At 33.7% G+C, this 12,896-nt stretch overlaps 1 protein-coding gene and 1 non-coding gene across 2 annotated transcripts; one reads left to right on the top strand and one right to left on the bottom strand.

Annotated features, from left to right (window-relative positions):
• Positions 1-1,682: 1,682 nt before the first annotated feature.
• LOC123892323 lies at positions 1,683-4,037 on the top strand. Its single transcript, XM_045942114.1, has one exon. The coding sequence runs from the start codon at positions 1,683-1,685 to the stop codon at positions 4,035-4,037; it is 2,355 nt and encodes a 784-aa protein (XP_045798070.1).
• On the bottom strand, positions 2,178-2,284 carry LOC123893315. Its single transcript, XR_006803423.1, has one exon. It is a non-coding gene; the product is annotated as a small nucleolar RNA R71 (small nucleolar RNA).
• Positions 4,038-12,896: the final 8,859 nt, after the last annotated feature.

Raw genomic sequence — 12,896 nt, 5'->3', positions numbered from 1 at the left:
AAATAATTATTGTTTTTTTTTTATGAAACTACAGATGTGCCGAGACCAAAAAAAATATCAAAGAAACAAAGCAAAACAAGTGGCACCAGCCACATGAATACAAGGCGCCAGCCATGTATTTAAGGGACACAAATTTTGTGCTAGCCACAAGATTTAAGGTGCTGGCCACAAGATTTAAAGTGCCGGCCGTGAGATTTAAGGTGCCAGCCGTGGAATTTAAGGCGCCAGTCACACAATTCTGTTACACAAAATATGGCGCCAGCCTTGAAAATTGTGGCGCCAGTCACCTATTTTAAAGGAACACGTGCAAAATTTAAACAACACATGGCGCCGGTCGTGAGCTATTCTTCAGCAAAAATATCAGTCTCATCTTATCAAGTCAGTTGCGAATCGTGGGGAGAAATTAAAGTAACTGAAAGCAGAAAAGGCAGGACTCCTCAGTCTATATATAGATGCATTCAGAATGAATTAAAGAGGATCTTTCACTACGTCAAGCTGAAGAGAAAAAACACATACTTTAAATTTTTAGACTTAAGTTTACTGCTTTACGTGTTGAGAGCTGCAGCTTGTCCTTTGTTTCCTGTTTCAATTCCAGTTTCGGTTGTCTGTAAGTTTACATTAATCAATATATTTAAGTTTATTTTCCAAATTCCAGTTACTATTACTGCTCACTTTAATTATTTTAAATCCATATCTATGTTTTCTTTTTCCCGTAACTACTATTATATTATGCCTTTATTTATAATTATGTCCAACTAATTTAATATAACTGGTATGTGAAATAGGTGTCTGATATGAGTTCGGTAATTAAACTGTGAATTAAATTTTCAAGTCTAGTTTTCTGTTTCAGTTTTTAATTAAACAATAGATTATAATTTTGCACGATAGTGAAAATTAATTAAAGTATGAATTAACAGAACGATTGTTTGAAATTTATACTAGATAGTAAAAACTAAACATTAACTTTAATATCGTGATAGCTCTTTAAGGTTAATTAAATTATATTAGTTTTCAAAAAGTATTTTATGAACTAATGATTGAGCGATAGCAAAAACATCTTATTTATATAATATAATATAGTCCAACAGTGTGATGACATGAGTTCTATATTTTTAAACTAGTATCGTTTTGTGAAAACTAGACCCTTTTAGTAAAATTTAATTGATTTCCAAACAATATTTTTATAAGTAAATGTTATAGCGAAAGTGATACATTTATTTTATCATTATATATTATAACTCAATAGCGCGAAAGTGTGAGACGAGTATTTTTAAATCAATTTTAAAAAAAAAGACTAAACTTTTCAAAACATAGTGTTTATTACCGAACCCATTGAAGTACCTAAAGTAACATTCCAGTTAGTTAAAATCCAACTTATTTAAAACCAATTCTTAATAGTCACTGTTATTTAATTTAATTATTTTATTTCTAGGTAATTATTTTACAAACCCCTTTTTAATTATTATTAAGCCTTAACCTTACATTATATTAAAAACATAAGCGAAATTTTAACAAATAGTCCCTGTGGGATCGATAATCTTTTATAACTACACGATAAGTCTGTGCACTTGCAGAAATATCGCAACAAGTTTTTGGCGCCGTTGCCGGGGACTAATTTAGTCAATTTTCGCTACTTAGTTTTTAATTTGTAACGATTAAGGCAACCCTTTTACTTAGGTTGTATGCCCAGTACTCGTACCTCCGAGGAATCATTAGAACAACCTATCCCAGAAATAGAGCGTTATATTCATTTACAACGCCGAATCCGCGAATTTCAAAAACAATTTAACCTCATACCGATGGCTCAACGCGAACGTCCTCTCAAGGACTATGCCGTTCCCTCCGAAGAGGAACCTCATTCGAGTATCGCGCCCCCTAACATCGAAGCAAGGAACTTCGAATTGAAACCCGCGCTGTTGCAAATCGTGCAACAAAACCAATTCTCTGGTTCGCCCACGGAGGATCCGAACCTCCACCTCTCAGTGTTTGTGCAGTACGCAGACACAATAAAAGCCAATGGTGTCGAACCCGAAGCAATACGACTCCGTCTTTTCCCGTTCTCTTTAAGAGACAGAGCTAGAGCTTGGCTTCAAGCTCTACCTTCGAACTCCATCACTACATGGAACGAACTGAAGAAACAGTTCTTGGCCAGATATTTCCCGCCAAGTAAGACAGCTATGTTAAGAGCCCAAATCAACGGATTTAGGCAAAAAGAAGGAGAATCACTTTTCGAAGCATGGGAAAGATACAAGGATATGATGAGACTCTGTCCACACCATGGTTTAGAAAAATGGCTTATAATCCATACCTTCTACAATGGGCTGCTATATAACACTAGACTCACCATAGATGCGGCCGCCGGTGGAGCATTGATGGATAAACCTTACCAAGAAGCCACCCAGCTTATAGAAAACATGGCCCAAAACCATTATCAATGGGGAAGCGAACGCGCTGCCATAGAAAAATCCCAAACGAAAGGCGGTATGTACGAAGTAAGCGGCATAGACCATGTCAATGCCAAAATAGAAGCCCTTTCTCAAAAGATAGAGAGTTTAACTCTATCTCCCGCTGCTACCATAGCCGCAGTACAACCGAACTGCGAATTATGTGGAGTTCCTGGACACATAACCTCTGAATGTCAATTACTGGCTGGACTCGACCAAGTAAATTATGTGCAAGGAAACCCGTACCCCAACACGTACAACCCCGGGTGGAAAAATCATCCAAGCCTCTCCTATAAGAATAATAATGCTTTATTTGCGCCTAGTACTCCACCAGGCTTCCAAAACCAAATAGGAGCCCCTGTTGCTCCCATTACCCCTGAAAAGTCAAACTTTGAACTTATGATGGAGAATTTTGTCCTAGCTCAGACTCAACAAAATAAGGAATTCATGAACCAAAATATTCACACTAATGAGTTGATTAAGCAATTAGCTAACAAAATCGATTCCATTTCCACTCATAATAAGATGCTAGAAACTCAGATTTCTCAAGTGGCTCAACAACAGGCAGCTACAGCTGCCCCAGCCGGAACACTACTCGGCCAACCGCAAACAAATCCCAAGGGCCACGTTAACGCTATAACGCTGCGAAGCGGAAGAGAGTTAGAAGATCCCGTTGCTAAAAGAGTTAGAGCGAGAGACTTAGGAAAAAATGTAGAGAATGACTCAGAGAGTGTAACTGACAAGGACACTGAGAGAGAACCGATAGCAGTGAAGGATAGACAAACACCGAAGGCCAAAGAGGTGATTGAGAGTGATCAAGAAAAACCATATGTACCCCCTCCTCCTTACAAGCCTCCTATCCCATATCCTCAAAGACTTGCCAAATCTAAGAATCCGGGGCAGTTTGAGAAGTTTATCGAGATGCTCAAAAAGCTTCATATTGACATACCCTTCATTGAGGCTATAACCCAAATACCTTCCTATGCCAAATTCTTAAAAGAAATTCTTTCAAACAAACGAAAGATTGAAGACATTGGGCAAGTGGAATGCAATGCAATTAGTGAAAACAAGCTAGCCCCAAAACTCGAGGACCCGGGAAACTTTTCTATTCCTTGCGTTGTTGGTAGATATGTCATAGATAAAGCCCTTTGCGATCTAGGAGCGAGTGTAAGTTTGATGCCTCTATCTATCTGCAAGAGGCTCGGACTTGGAGAGTTAAACCCTACTAAGATGTCCTTACAGTTGGCTGACAGATCTATCAAATACCCATTAGGAATACTGGAAAATGTTCCAGTAAGGATCGGCCAACTGTTTATCCCTACTGATTTTGTGATCATGGACATCAGGGAAGACGTTGATATTCCAATTCTATTAGGTAGACCTTTCTTAGCTACTGCGGGCGCTATAATAAATGTAAAGAAAGGGAAGCTTACCTTTGAGGTTGGGGATGAAAAAATCGAGTTCATACTATCTCAATTCATGAAAGGCCCCACCTTTAAGAATTCTTGTTGTAGACTCAACATAGTTGAAGGACATATCGATAAAAGCACCTCTGAACAAGTCCCTCCTGACATACTAAAATCCCACCAGTAAATGATATCTTCCAGAATACGAAACACAAAGAGGGTGAGGATTATGAGAATATGCTAGGTGGATTTCCTGATACTCATGACCATATTTTTAAAGAATGCCAAATGCTGGCACACGGGAAGATTCACGCCGTAAAGAAGAAACTCCCACCTCCTCTCACCAAAAAGAAAGCAAAAGGGAAAGCACCTATGAGATGGTTAGATGTGTTCAAATGGATCTCTAAGAATGTTGAGTACAGTGTTAAGGATATCAGTCTGAAAGAGGCGCCCTCTTGATTTAAGGGTCGTGCAAAGTCGAGCTAACCGACTTTAAACAAAGCGCTGCGTGGGAGGCAACCCACGAGTTTTTAATTTAATGTTTTCATTTGAATTTGCAGGAAATAACGAGATCGATCGCTTGAGGCGTAATTCTCCAGGTTGTGCACTCCAATTCTACTCTATAGTCGCAACATTGGGGACAATGTTGGATTTAAGTTTAGGGGAGGACTTTACTGTTTTTATTTTCTACTTTTCAGTCTAATTTTATTTTAGTCTAATTTTCCTTTTTGCAAATAAATTTTTTCGGGTTATTTTAAATTTTTTTCCAAAATCTTGAGCCATAACAAAAATTTTGAGAAGCAATACAATTTTGATTTTCCAAAAGTCACTGACAAAATTAAGTTGTGAGCATATTTTCATACTAGCTATATCATTTCAACACCATAAATTTCTTAATTATGTAGATCAATTTTGATATTTGCCTTACCCGAGCTTAAATTTCTTGACTTTACTAATCCTTGAGTAAACCATTAGGTAGTCGGCACCATCTAAGATCACTATCTAAGTGGTAGAGTCGACGAATATAAGTGAATGATTTCGAAAAAATGATGATGATAAATAATAACAAAGGTAGTATAAATCTGAAAAGGGGACTACGCATTCTAAGTCAGGTGACCCTCACCCGGTCATTTAGCCCAACTGCGAATCACCTCTAAGATATAAAGCTATCCTATGTCAAAAAGGGCAATAAATAATATGAAAAAGAATCGGATCATAATCACTAACAGACTCACTACCATGTGTGTGTGAATAGATAACGGGCTTAATGTGATTACCAAAGGTTTAAAAGGGATGAAGAAAGATGAGATTAAAGTTAAGTTCGGGATTGGCAAAATAGTTCGGAACGGTCTATATAAGGAAGAAATTCATGATCGTATGTGATTTGTGTTTTTATGATATCTTTAGTGTGAAGAATGAACTTACTTGTTTTATTTGGTCAAGATTAAAATAGGTGACTAAAGGGATGTCTTATGTCGTGTTTTCTCTATCACTAAATGTTATATCTTTTTGCTTGAGGACAAGCAATGGTTCAAGTTTAGGGGAGTTTGATAACACCGAAAAATGCACTATTTTATCATTATTATTTCTTTAAGTATTTTAATATTTTATCTAATTTATCCTAGTATTAATAAAATAATTATTGTTTTTTTTTTTATGAAACTACAGATGTGCCGAGACCAAAAAAAATATCAAAGAAACAAAGCAAAACAAGTGGCACCAGCCACATGAATACAAGGCGCCAGCCATGTATTTAAGGGACACAAATTTTGTGCTAGCCACAAGATTTAAGGTGCTGGCCACAAGATTTAAAGTGCCGGCCGTGAGATTTAAGGTGCCAGCCGTGGAATTTAAGGCGCCAGTCACACAATTCTGTTACACAAAATATGGCGCCAGCCTTGAAAATTGTGGCGCCAGTCACCTATTTTAAAGGAACACGTGCAAAATTTAAACAACACATGGCGCCGGTCGTGAGCTATTCTTCAGCAAAAATATCAGTCTCATCTTATCAAGTCAGTTGCGAATCGTGGGGAGAAATTAAAGTAACTGAAAGCAGAAAAGGCAGGACTCCTCAGTCTATATATAGATGCATTCAGAATGAATTAAAGAGGATCTTTCACTACGTCAAGCTGAAGAGAAAAAACACATACTTTAAATTTTTAGACTTAAGTTTACTGCTTTACGTGTTGAGAGCTGCAGCTTGTCCTTTGTTTCCTGTTTCAATTCCAGTTTCGGTTGTCTGTAAGTTTACATTAATCAATATATTTAAGTTTATTTTCCAAATTCCAGTTACTATTACTGCTCACTTTAATTATTTTAAATCCATATCTATGTTTTCTTTTTCCCGTAACTACTATTATATTATGCCTTTATTTATAATTATGTCCAACTAATTTAATATAACTGGTATGTGAAATAGGTGTCTGATATGAGTTCGGTAATTAAACTGTGAATTAAATTTTCAAGTCTAGTTTTCTGTTTCAGTTTTTAATTAAACAATAGATTATAATTTTGCACGATAGTGAAAATTAATTAAAGTATGAATTAACAGAACGATTGTTTGAAATTTATACTAGATAGTAAAAACTAAACATTAACTTTAATATCGTGATAGCTCTTTAAGGTTAATTAAATTATATTAGTTTTCAAAAAGTATTTTATGAACTAATGATTGAGCGATAGCAAAAACATCTTATTTATATAATATAATATAGTCCAACAGTGTGATGACATGAGTTCTATATTTTTAAACTAGTATCGTTTTGTGAAAACTAGACCCTTTTAGTAAAATTTAATTGATTTCCAAACAATATTTTTATAAGTAAATGTTATAGCGAAAGATATACATTTATTTTATCATTATATATTATAACTCAATAGCGCGAAAGTGTGAGACGAGTATTTTTAAATCAATTTTAAAAAAAAAGACTAAACTTTTCAAAACATAGTGTTTATTACCGAACCCATTGAAGTACCTAAAGTAACATTCCAGTTAGTTAAAATCCAACTTATTTAAAACCAATTCTTAATAGTCACTGTTATTTAATTTAATTATTTTATTTCTAGGTAATTATTTTACAAACCCCTTTTTAATTATTATTAAGCCTTAACCTTACATTATATTAAAAACATAAGCGAAATTTTAACAAATAGTCCCTGTGGGATCGATAATCTTTTATAACTACACGATAAGTCTGTGCACTTGCAGAAATATCGCAACAACTCTATAACTTGTTCTTGATAGAATCGGATATGAAAATGTTCCATGATTTTCTCATGCATCTAAGTCGGACAAGGGTTTTCATATTAAAGAATCAATAACGTAAGGGACCAACTTTAAACTTTCTTAACATACGAGACCAAATTGAAATCTAAAATAAACGTAAGCGATTAAATATGCAGTTAAAACTTTATTTAAACACAAGATTCGAACTCGAGACCTTCAAGATACGGGTCGAGTTCCACTATTTCAAATACATAATATAATTTTGGTTTTCCTCTCTCTATTATGAAAGGTTAAATAAGAAATAAAATATAATATATAATGAATTATTGGTAAACAAAAATGAACTTTATTATAAGCAAAATTATTCTGAGATCTATTCTATGAGCTAAAGGGACAAATATTTATGATTCATCATTATACTTTAGAGACATCTAATAACTATTCTAATTTTAAAGATGGATATGTTGTAACAACAGAACCATTAAAAACTACTTAATTGACATAAACATACATGAGGATTTTATTATATAAAATGATCAAACCATTTTATATTTGTTACATGCAAGCTGAAAAAAATGTCTGATAATCTCAAGTTTGTTTATATTTTGACCCTTTTTATTTCTCTATTTCTCGTTGTAGTTTTTGGTCAAAGTAAGCTCTTTCTCATAAAAAAATTTCTTTATTTTACACAAAGTCATTGTTCCATTTTAGTAATAATTTTTTATATTCTTATTTTGTATTATAGGAGAGTGTAATACTGACGAAGAATGCCATAAAAAATTTCCACTTGCTTCTGCACCAATGACATGCTACGAAGGTTATTGTTATTTCAAAAATATATGAAGTTTAATGTTAAAAGAAATTGAATTTTCAAAATATATGGGAAATTTATATCTATACCATATATCATATCCTATCATGTATCCTATATTATTAACAAATGACACCTTATTCATGCAATATTTATGCATTGATGATGTGATAATTTTTATTAAATATTAAATAAAATATATTTTATAATTATGTGTTACAATTTAATTTCGTTAGTTATATGCCAACAATAATTTATATTTTATATGTTAACTTTTCATATAAGCATTTTGGTATATATATTTAAACTAGAACGATGTAGATCTAAATAACAAGTTTATTATCATGAAACATCTAGTAATACATGGAAATTAAGGTGAATTTTAACTCAGTTGGTAGGGACATCGTACTATATGTGCAGGAGCTCGGGGATCGAATCCGGGACACTCCACTTATTCACCTTTAAGGTGAATTTTCTAGCCACTAGGCTACTTGACAAAAAAAAACATGGAAATTAAGAACTAATATGGTTAATTAGAGGATGGACACATTACTGACGTTTGTTTCAAGGTTGTTAATTTTATTCCCAGGAATAATATTCCCAGGAAATAATAATGGGAATAAAATTCCCAGGTATTTAAAAAAAATTATGTTTGGTTTATGTTAACCACATTCCTAGGAATTATTGATAAACATGGGAAAAAGAGAAGTTACAAGCAGTTATTTAAAACGTATTCCCATTTTCATGAGAACTTTTCTTTCCCACCCATTTTCTTGGGAATAAAATAATGGGAATAAGAGAAGTTATTGGAAGTTATTTTATTCCAAGAAATCTTCATATCCAAGAATAATTTTATGTCAACTTTGTACCAAACATGAGTATATCTATTCCTACACATATATTCCCATGAATATTATTTATAGACTTGAAACAACAAGCATTAAGGCCATAGTGAGGAACAAAGCGAGTTTTAACTGAAGTGAAATGAATTAAGCCAACCTAGACATAGAAACAACTTATCCGTTATTTCATAGTCTTATGTTATAAACATACACCACAAGGTTTAGCTGTGCTCACATATGTCAAGACACCACTTATCAGTCACAAACATTAGATTATAGTTAAATGAATCACTATTCCAACATGTTTCCAACTTCGATTTCGAAACCGTTACAATTAATTTTCGGTTAACTTTTGAAATCCTACAATGTTATTTGGTTATCTTGTTGATCATAAGCTAATTAAGAAACTATTTTATATGTTGAATGAAATGATATTCCCTTAAACAATCTCTGTGGGTACAACATTTTTTCTGATGAGATCATGAGTTCACTAAACATGTGGAAGAAAACTTAAAAAATGCACTAAAACATTTTGGATGAAGATGCTTTGAGCCCAAGTTGAAGCCCAATTCACATGATAAGAAGCATCCATGAGTTGGTTTGTGGTCTAATAATATTGGAATAAATCGAAAATAATTAAGTCCAATTTTCTTTATCTTTATTGTAATTTTAGTTTTTGGGATTGGGGGGATTTTTAGAAGTCATTTAGATTCCTTATAGCCTCTCTAAATGTTTCCTAGTGGTGCACTAAGTCATTATAGTGGTTAGTGAGAATTTATAAGCATGTTAGTGCTAATTTTCTAAGGCCTATGATGAATCATGAATGTATGATAGTGAACAATAAATCTTACTATGTAAGGATAGACTATAAATATGACTCTCATGTATGATATATCATTTTATTATGCTAAGAAATAGTGAAAATAGGTTACACTATTTTTTAAGAAAATAAAAAGTTTGAGTTATTTTTTATAAAAAAACATATAACGATTTGTCAGTTAGTCATTTATTATTAAAGATTTTTTTTTTAATAACTCACTACCCATCCAACCCAGAATTAAATGGGTTTAACCAATCCGGCCCAATGTTAAAATGGGGGTGAATATTTTTTCGACTCAATCCGATCCATATACACCCTTACATCAATAGTTATAATTTCCAAAAAAAAAAAAAATGGTAAAATTGTCCACCAAAACCATCAAGACCTGATCCCCATCACCATTCATCTCTTATTATCACTCTTAGTCAATAAAACGATTTTTGAAAAATGGTTTATTGCATACTTTTTGTCCGATAGCATTTGGGAGAACTCAATCTTTTCCCATGAATGTGACAATAGTGACACAAAAAGATCTTGGTCGAAGGGTTTATTCTCCTAGGCATAAAATTTGCACATCACATAGTAAACCTTCAAGAGAAGTAATAATGAACAGGCAACGGTTTTACCTATGAACCCTTGTAGCAACGGATTTTCAGCCGTTGCATATAGTTTCGTTGCCTAAAGCTAAAAATTTTGTGTTTATGAAAGGCTGCAAAATTGGGTAGAGATCTGACATTGGATGAGGTCTTTGTTAGAACTCACACAAGGAAAGGACTCCTCTCGGGTTGATGATAGATCGAAAAAAACTTATGTAAGGAAAATTAAAACATTAATTCTTTAATTTGATTTTACTTGTATCATTAGTAATGTGATTTACTACTTATAGTCTTATACAATGTTTTCTATTTTGAATAGAACACATTTTAGGATAAGTTTTACCAGGCATTAGAAGGTGGAAATGTTAGCGCATCATTGGCCATGTGCGTGCACAGGCTTCGTGAGGCTCGCAGCGTGACAAGGAACATGATGAATTGTGCAAAAGTAAAGGATTGAATACAATTTCTAAGACTAATAGTTGATAATATAATTTTTATTAGTTATAAATCACAAATTACAAAGACTTTATTTATAGGAGTAGTACAATTACTTGTGACACAAGTTACCACACAAAAGTAGCTAACTTACAACCAACTAATTGTAACAAACTTCCTAACTACTTACAACTAATATCCAGCTATGAATTACACACATCTCAACAGGAAATGCATCTGGCAGTCGCTACCAAATCATTGACTTTGAAGCTCGTTTAAATATATGGGTCCAATTAATCTGCTTTAGGAAAGAACCAAAGAGATCTTAATGGTGCTGGCGATCGGTCATTACTTTACACACAAGGTGTGGCGTTTCACTCCGGCCTTTCTTCCATCAACAGGTTGCAGCCAAGGTTTGTGTCTCAGTACTCTAACGAGATGATAACACAAATATCGGCATTCAAGCTGTTAAGAATCATGGGATGAGAGGGATAAAGATCATACTCATAAGAGAGGTAGAGAGCATAGGAATACTCATGAGGTAAAAACTCATATGTAATCATATTGATTGATAAAAGATAATGAGTTTGGTACAATAGTGGCTCTCTTATATAGAACATAATTGGGCATTAACCAACTAACCAACTCTAACTAACTAAATGGAAAGACTAACTAACTAATGAAAGATTCTAGCTTAATGTCTAACATCTTAATACAAGCAGCGAGCAAAGGTGGCAGAGGCTGAAGTTCAAAAGGCACGGGAGGAGCTTAGGCGAGCAGAGCAGCATCGGCAGGAGGTAGTTCAAAGGCCAAAGAAATGTGCTGCTGAGTTCCAGAGGCAGTTGCTAGTATTGACCAACAATATAGCTTCTATACAGGCTGAGTCCTCCAATCGTCGATGTTGTCGTCCAAAGTATGATGAGGATGAGTCTAACATAAAGGAAAGTGAGGACCATTGATTTCTAGTTCAATTTGATTTTGTAGTTATGGCTACATCTTATGTTTAGACTTGTAGCAGTTTATTTATATGTTGTTATGGCCACATATTTTGTCTAAACTTATAGCATGCTATTTGTCTATTTTCAGGCTTGTGGTAGTGACAATTTATATTTACATTTTAGGCTTAAATGCAGTTTTACCCTCTGTTTTGAAAAATGCGGAATTTTACCCCCCCTATTTTATAATTTGTTGGATTTTGCCTACTCACCAAAATTCTGCACAAAATCTACTTCTGAGCCTCAAGTTCAAAGTTTTGCACAGAACTCAATTTGGACCAATAATTCACCAAACTGATACCGAAACGACCGCAATCGAGTTAGTTTTCCACATAATCAAACTCCACTAAATTTGAAATTACAGAGAGAGATTAATTACCGTTTTAGTGAAGCTCTCCTTGGAAGAAACTTACTCCTCCCAAGGAACTGAAAACCAAACTTTCTACATAATCCTTTGCCTCCTCAAACCACTGTATGCTGTTTTCACATTTAATCTTCTGTACTGTATTATCTTTCAAATTATAGATAAAGGCTCGGTTGCGAAATTTGAGGGGAATTTCAACTGCAAAAATCACCATATCACCATTTATATAAAGGCAGACCAATTGAAAACCATAATGCAAGATTATATTCATTGGAATATATATCCATTTGAAGATTCTGGTAACTAATCTTAAATAATTGTGTCCAAGACTCTTGAACTCCGTACTCCTTCATCTGCCATAAAACAAATTCAGTTTTCTCGGAATCGCTACAATCTTATAAGTTCCCGTTGAAGCATCATAACCGAACGTGAACTTATAGACTAAGTTATGGGGGGTGCTATCAGTTAGAAACCCTAATATGTTAGTTCTCATTCTGGTGGCAGGGTTCAAGAAAAGGAAATGATAAGGCAATGAAAAGCATATCAAATATTGTATTCTTTTTCTTCTTTTTTTGTGAAATCAAATATTCTACCTTTTGTTTGTCATCGAGAAAAAAAAAATTCTACCTTTGTTTCCATTCTACCTTGCAATGTAGGCAAATCAAATATTTCAATCCGTTGTTTTTGGTGATTTTATTTTATTTTTTATGAATTATGATATTTAAAAACCCTCTAATTTTTCAACAATGATTCAACATTTTATTTTATCTCTATCTAACTCTTTCTATCACATCATTAATCTATCTCATACTAGTTTATAGACCATGCTCAAAGAAAATAAAATAGAAAAAAGTTTATAATATATGGCGTTGTTTGGTTAAACATTAAAGGGTTAAATATGTTTTTGGTCCCTATAGTTTCACATAATTTTCGTTTTAGTTCCTGAAGTTTGTTTTC

This window comes from Trifolium pratense, linkage group LG6 (genome assembly GCF_020283565.1).
Source record: "Trifolium pratense cultivar HEN17-A07 linkage group LG6, ARS_RC_1.1, whole genome shotgun sequence".
Taxonomy (NCBI): domain Eukaryota; kingdom Viridiplantae; phylum Streptophyta; class Magnoliopsida; order Fabales; family Fabaceae; genus Trifolium; species Trifolium pratense.
The sequence above is the reverse complement of the archived record's forward strand: the minus strand, read 5'-3'. Positions and strand labels throughout refer to the sequence as shown.

What these genes read in the sequence shown, in the direction of transcription:
- LOC123892323 (XM_045942114.1), top strand. Translation starts at nt 1,683, where the DNA reads ATGCCCAGTACTCGTACCTCCGAGGAATCATTAGAACAACCTATCCCA.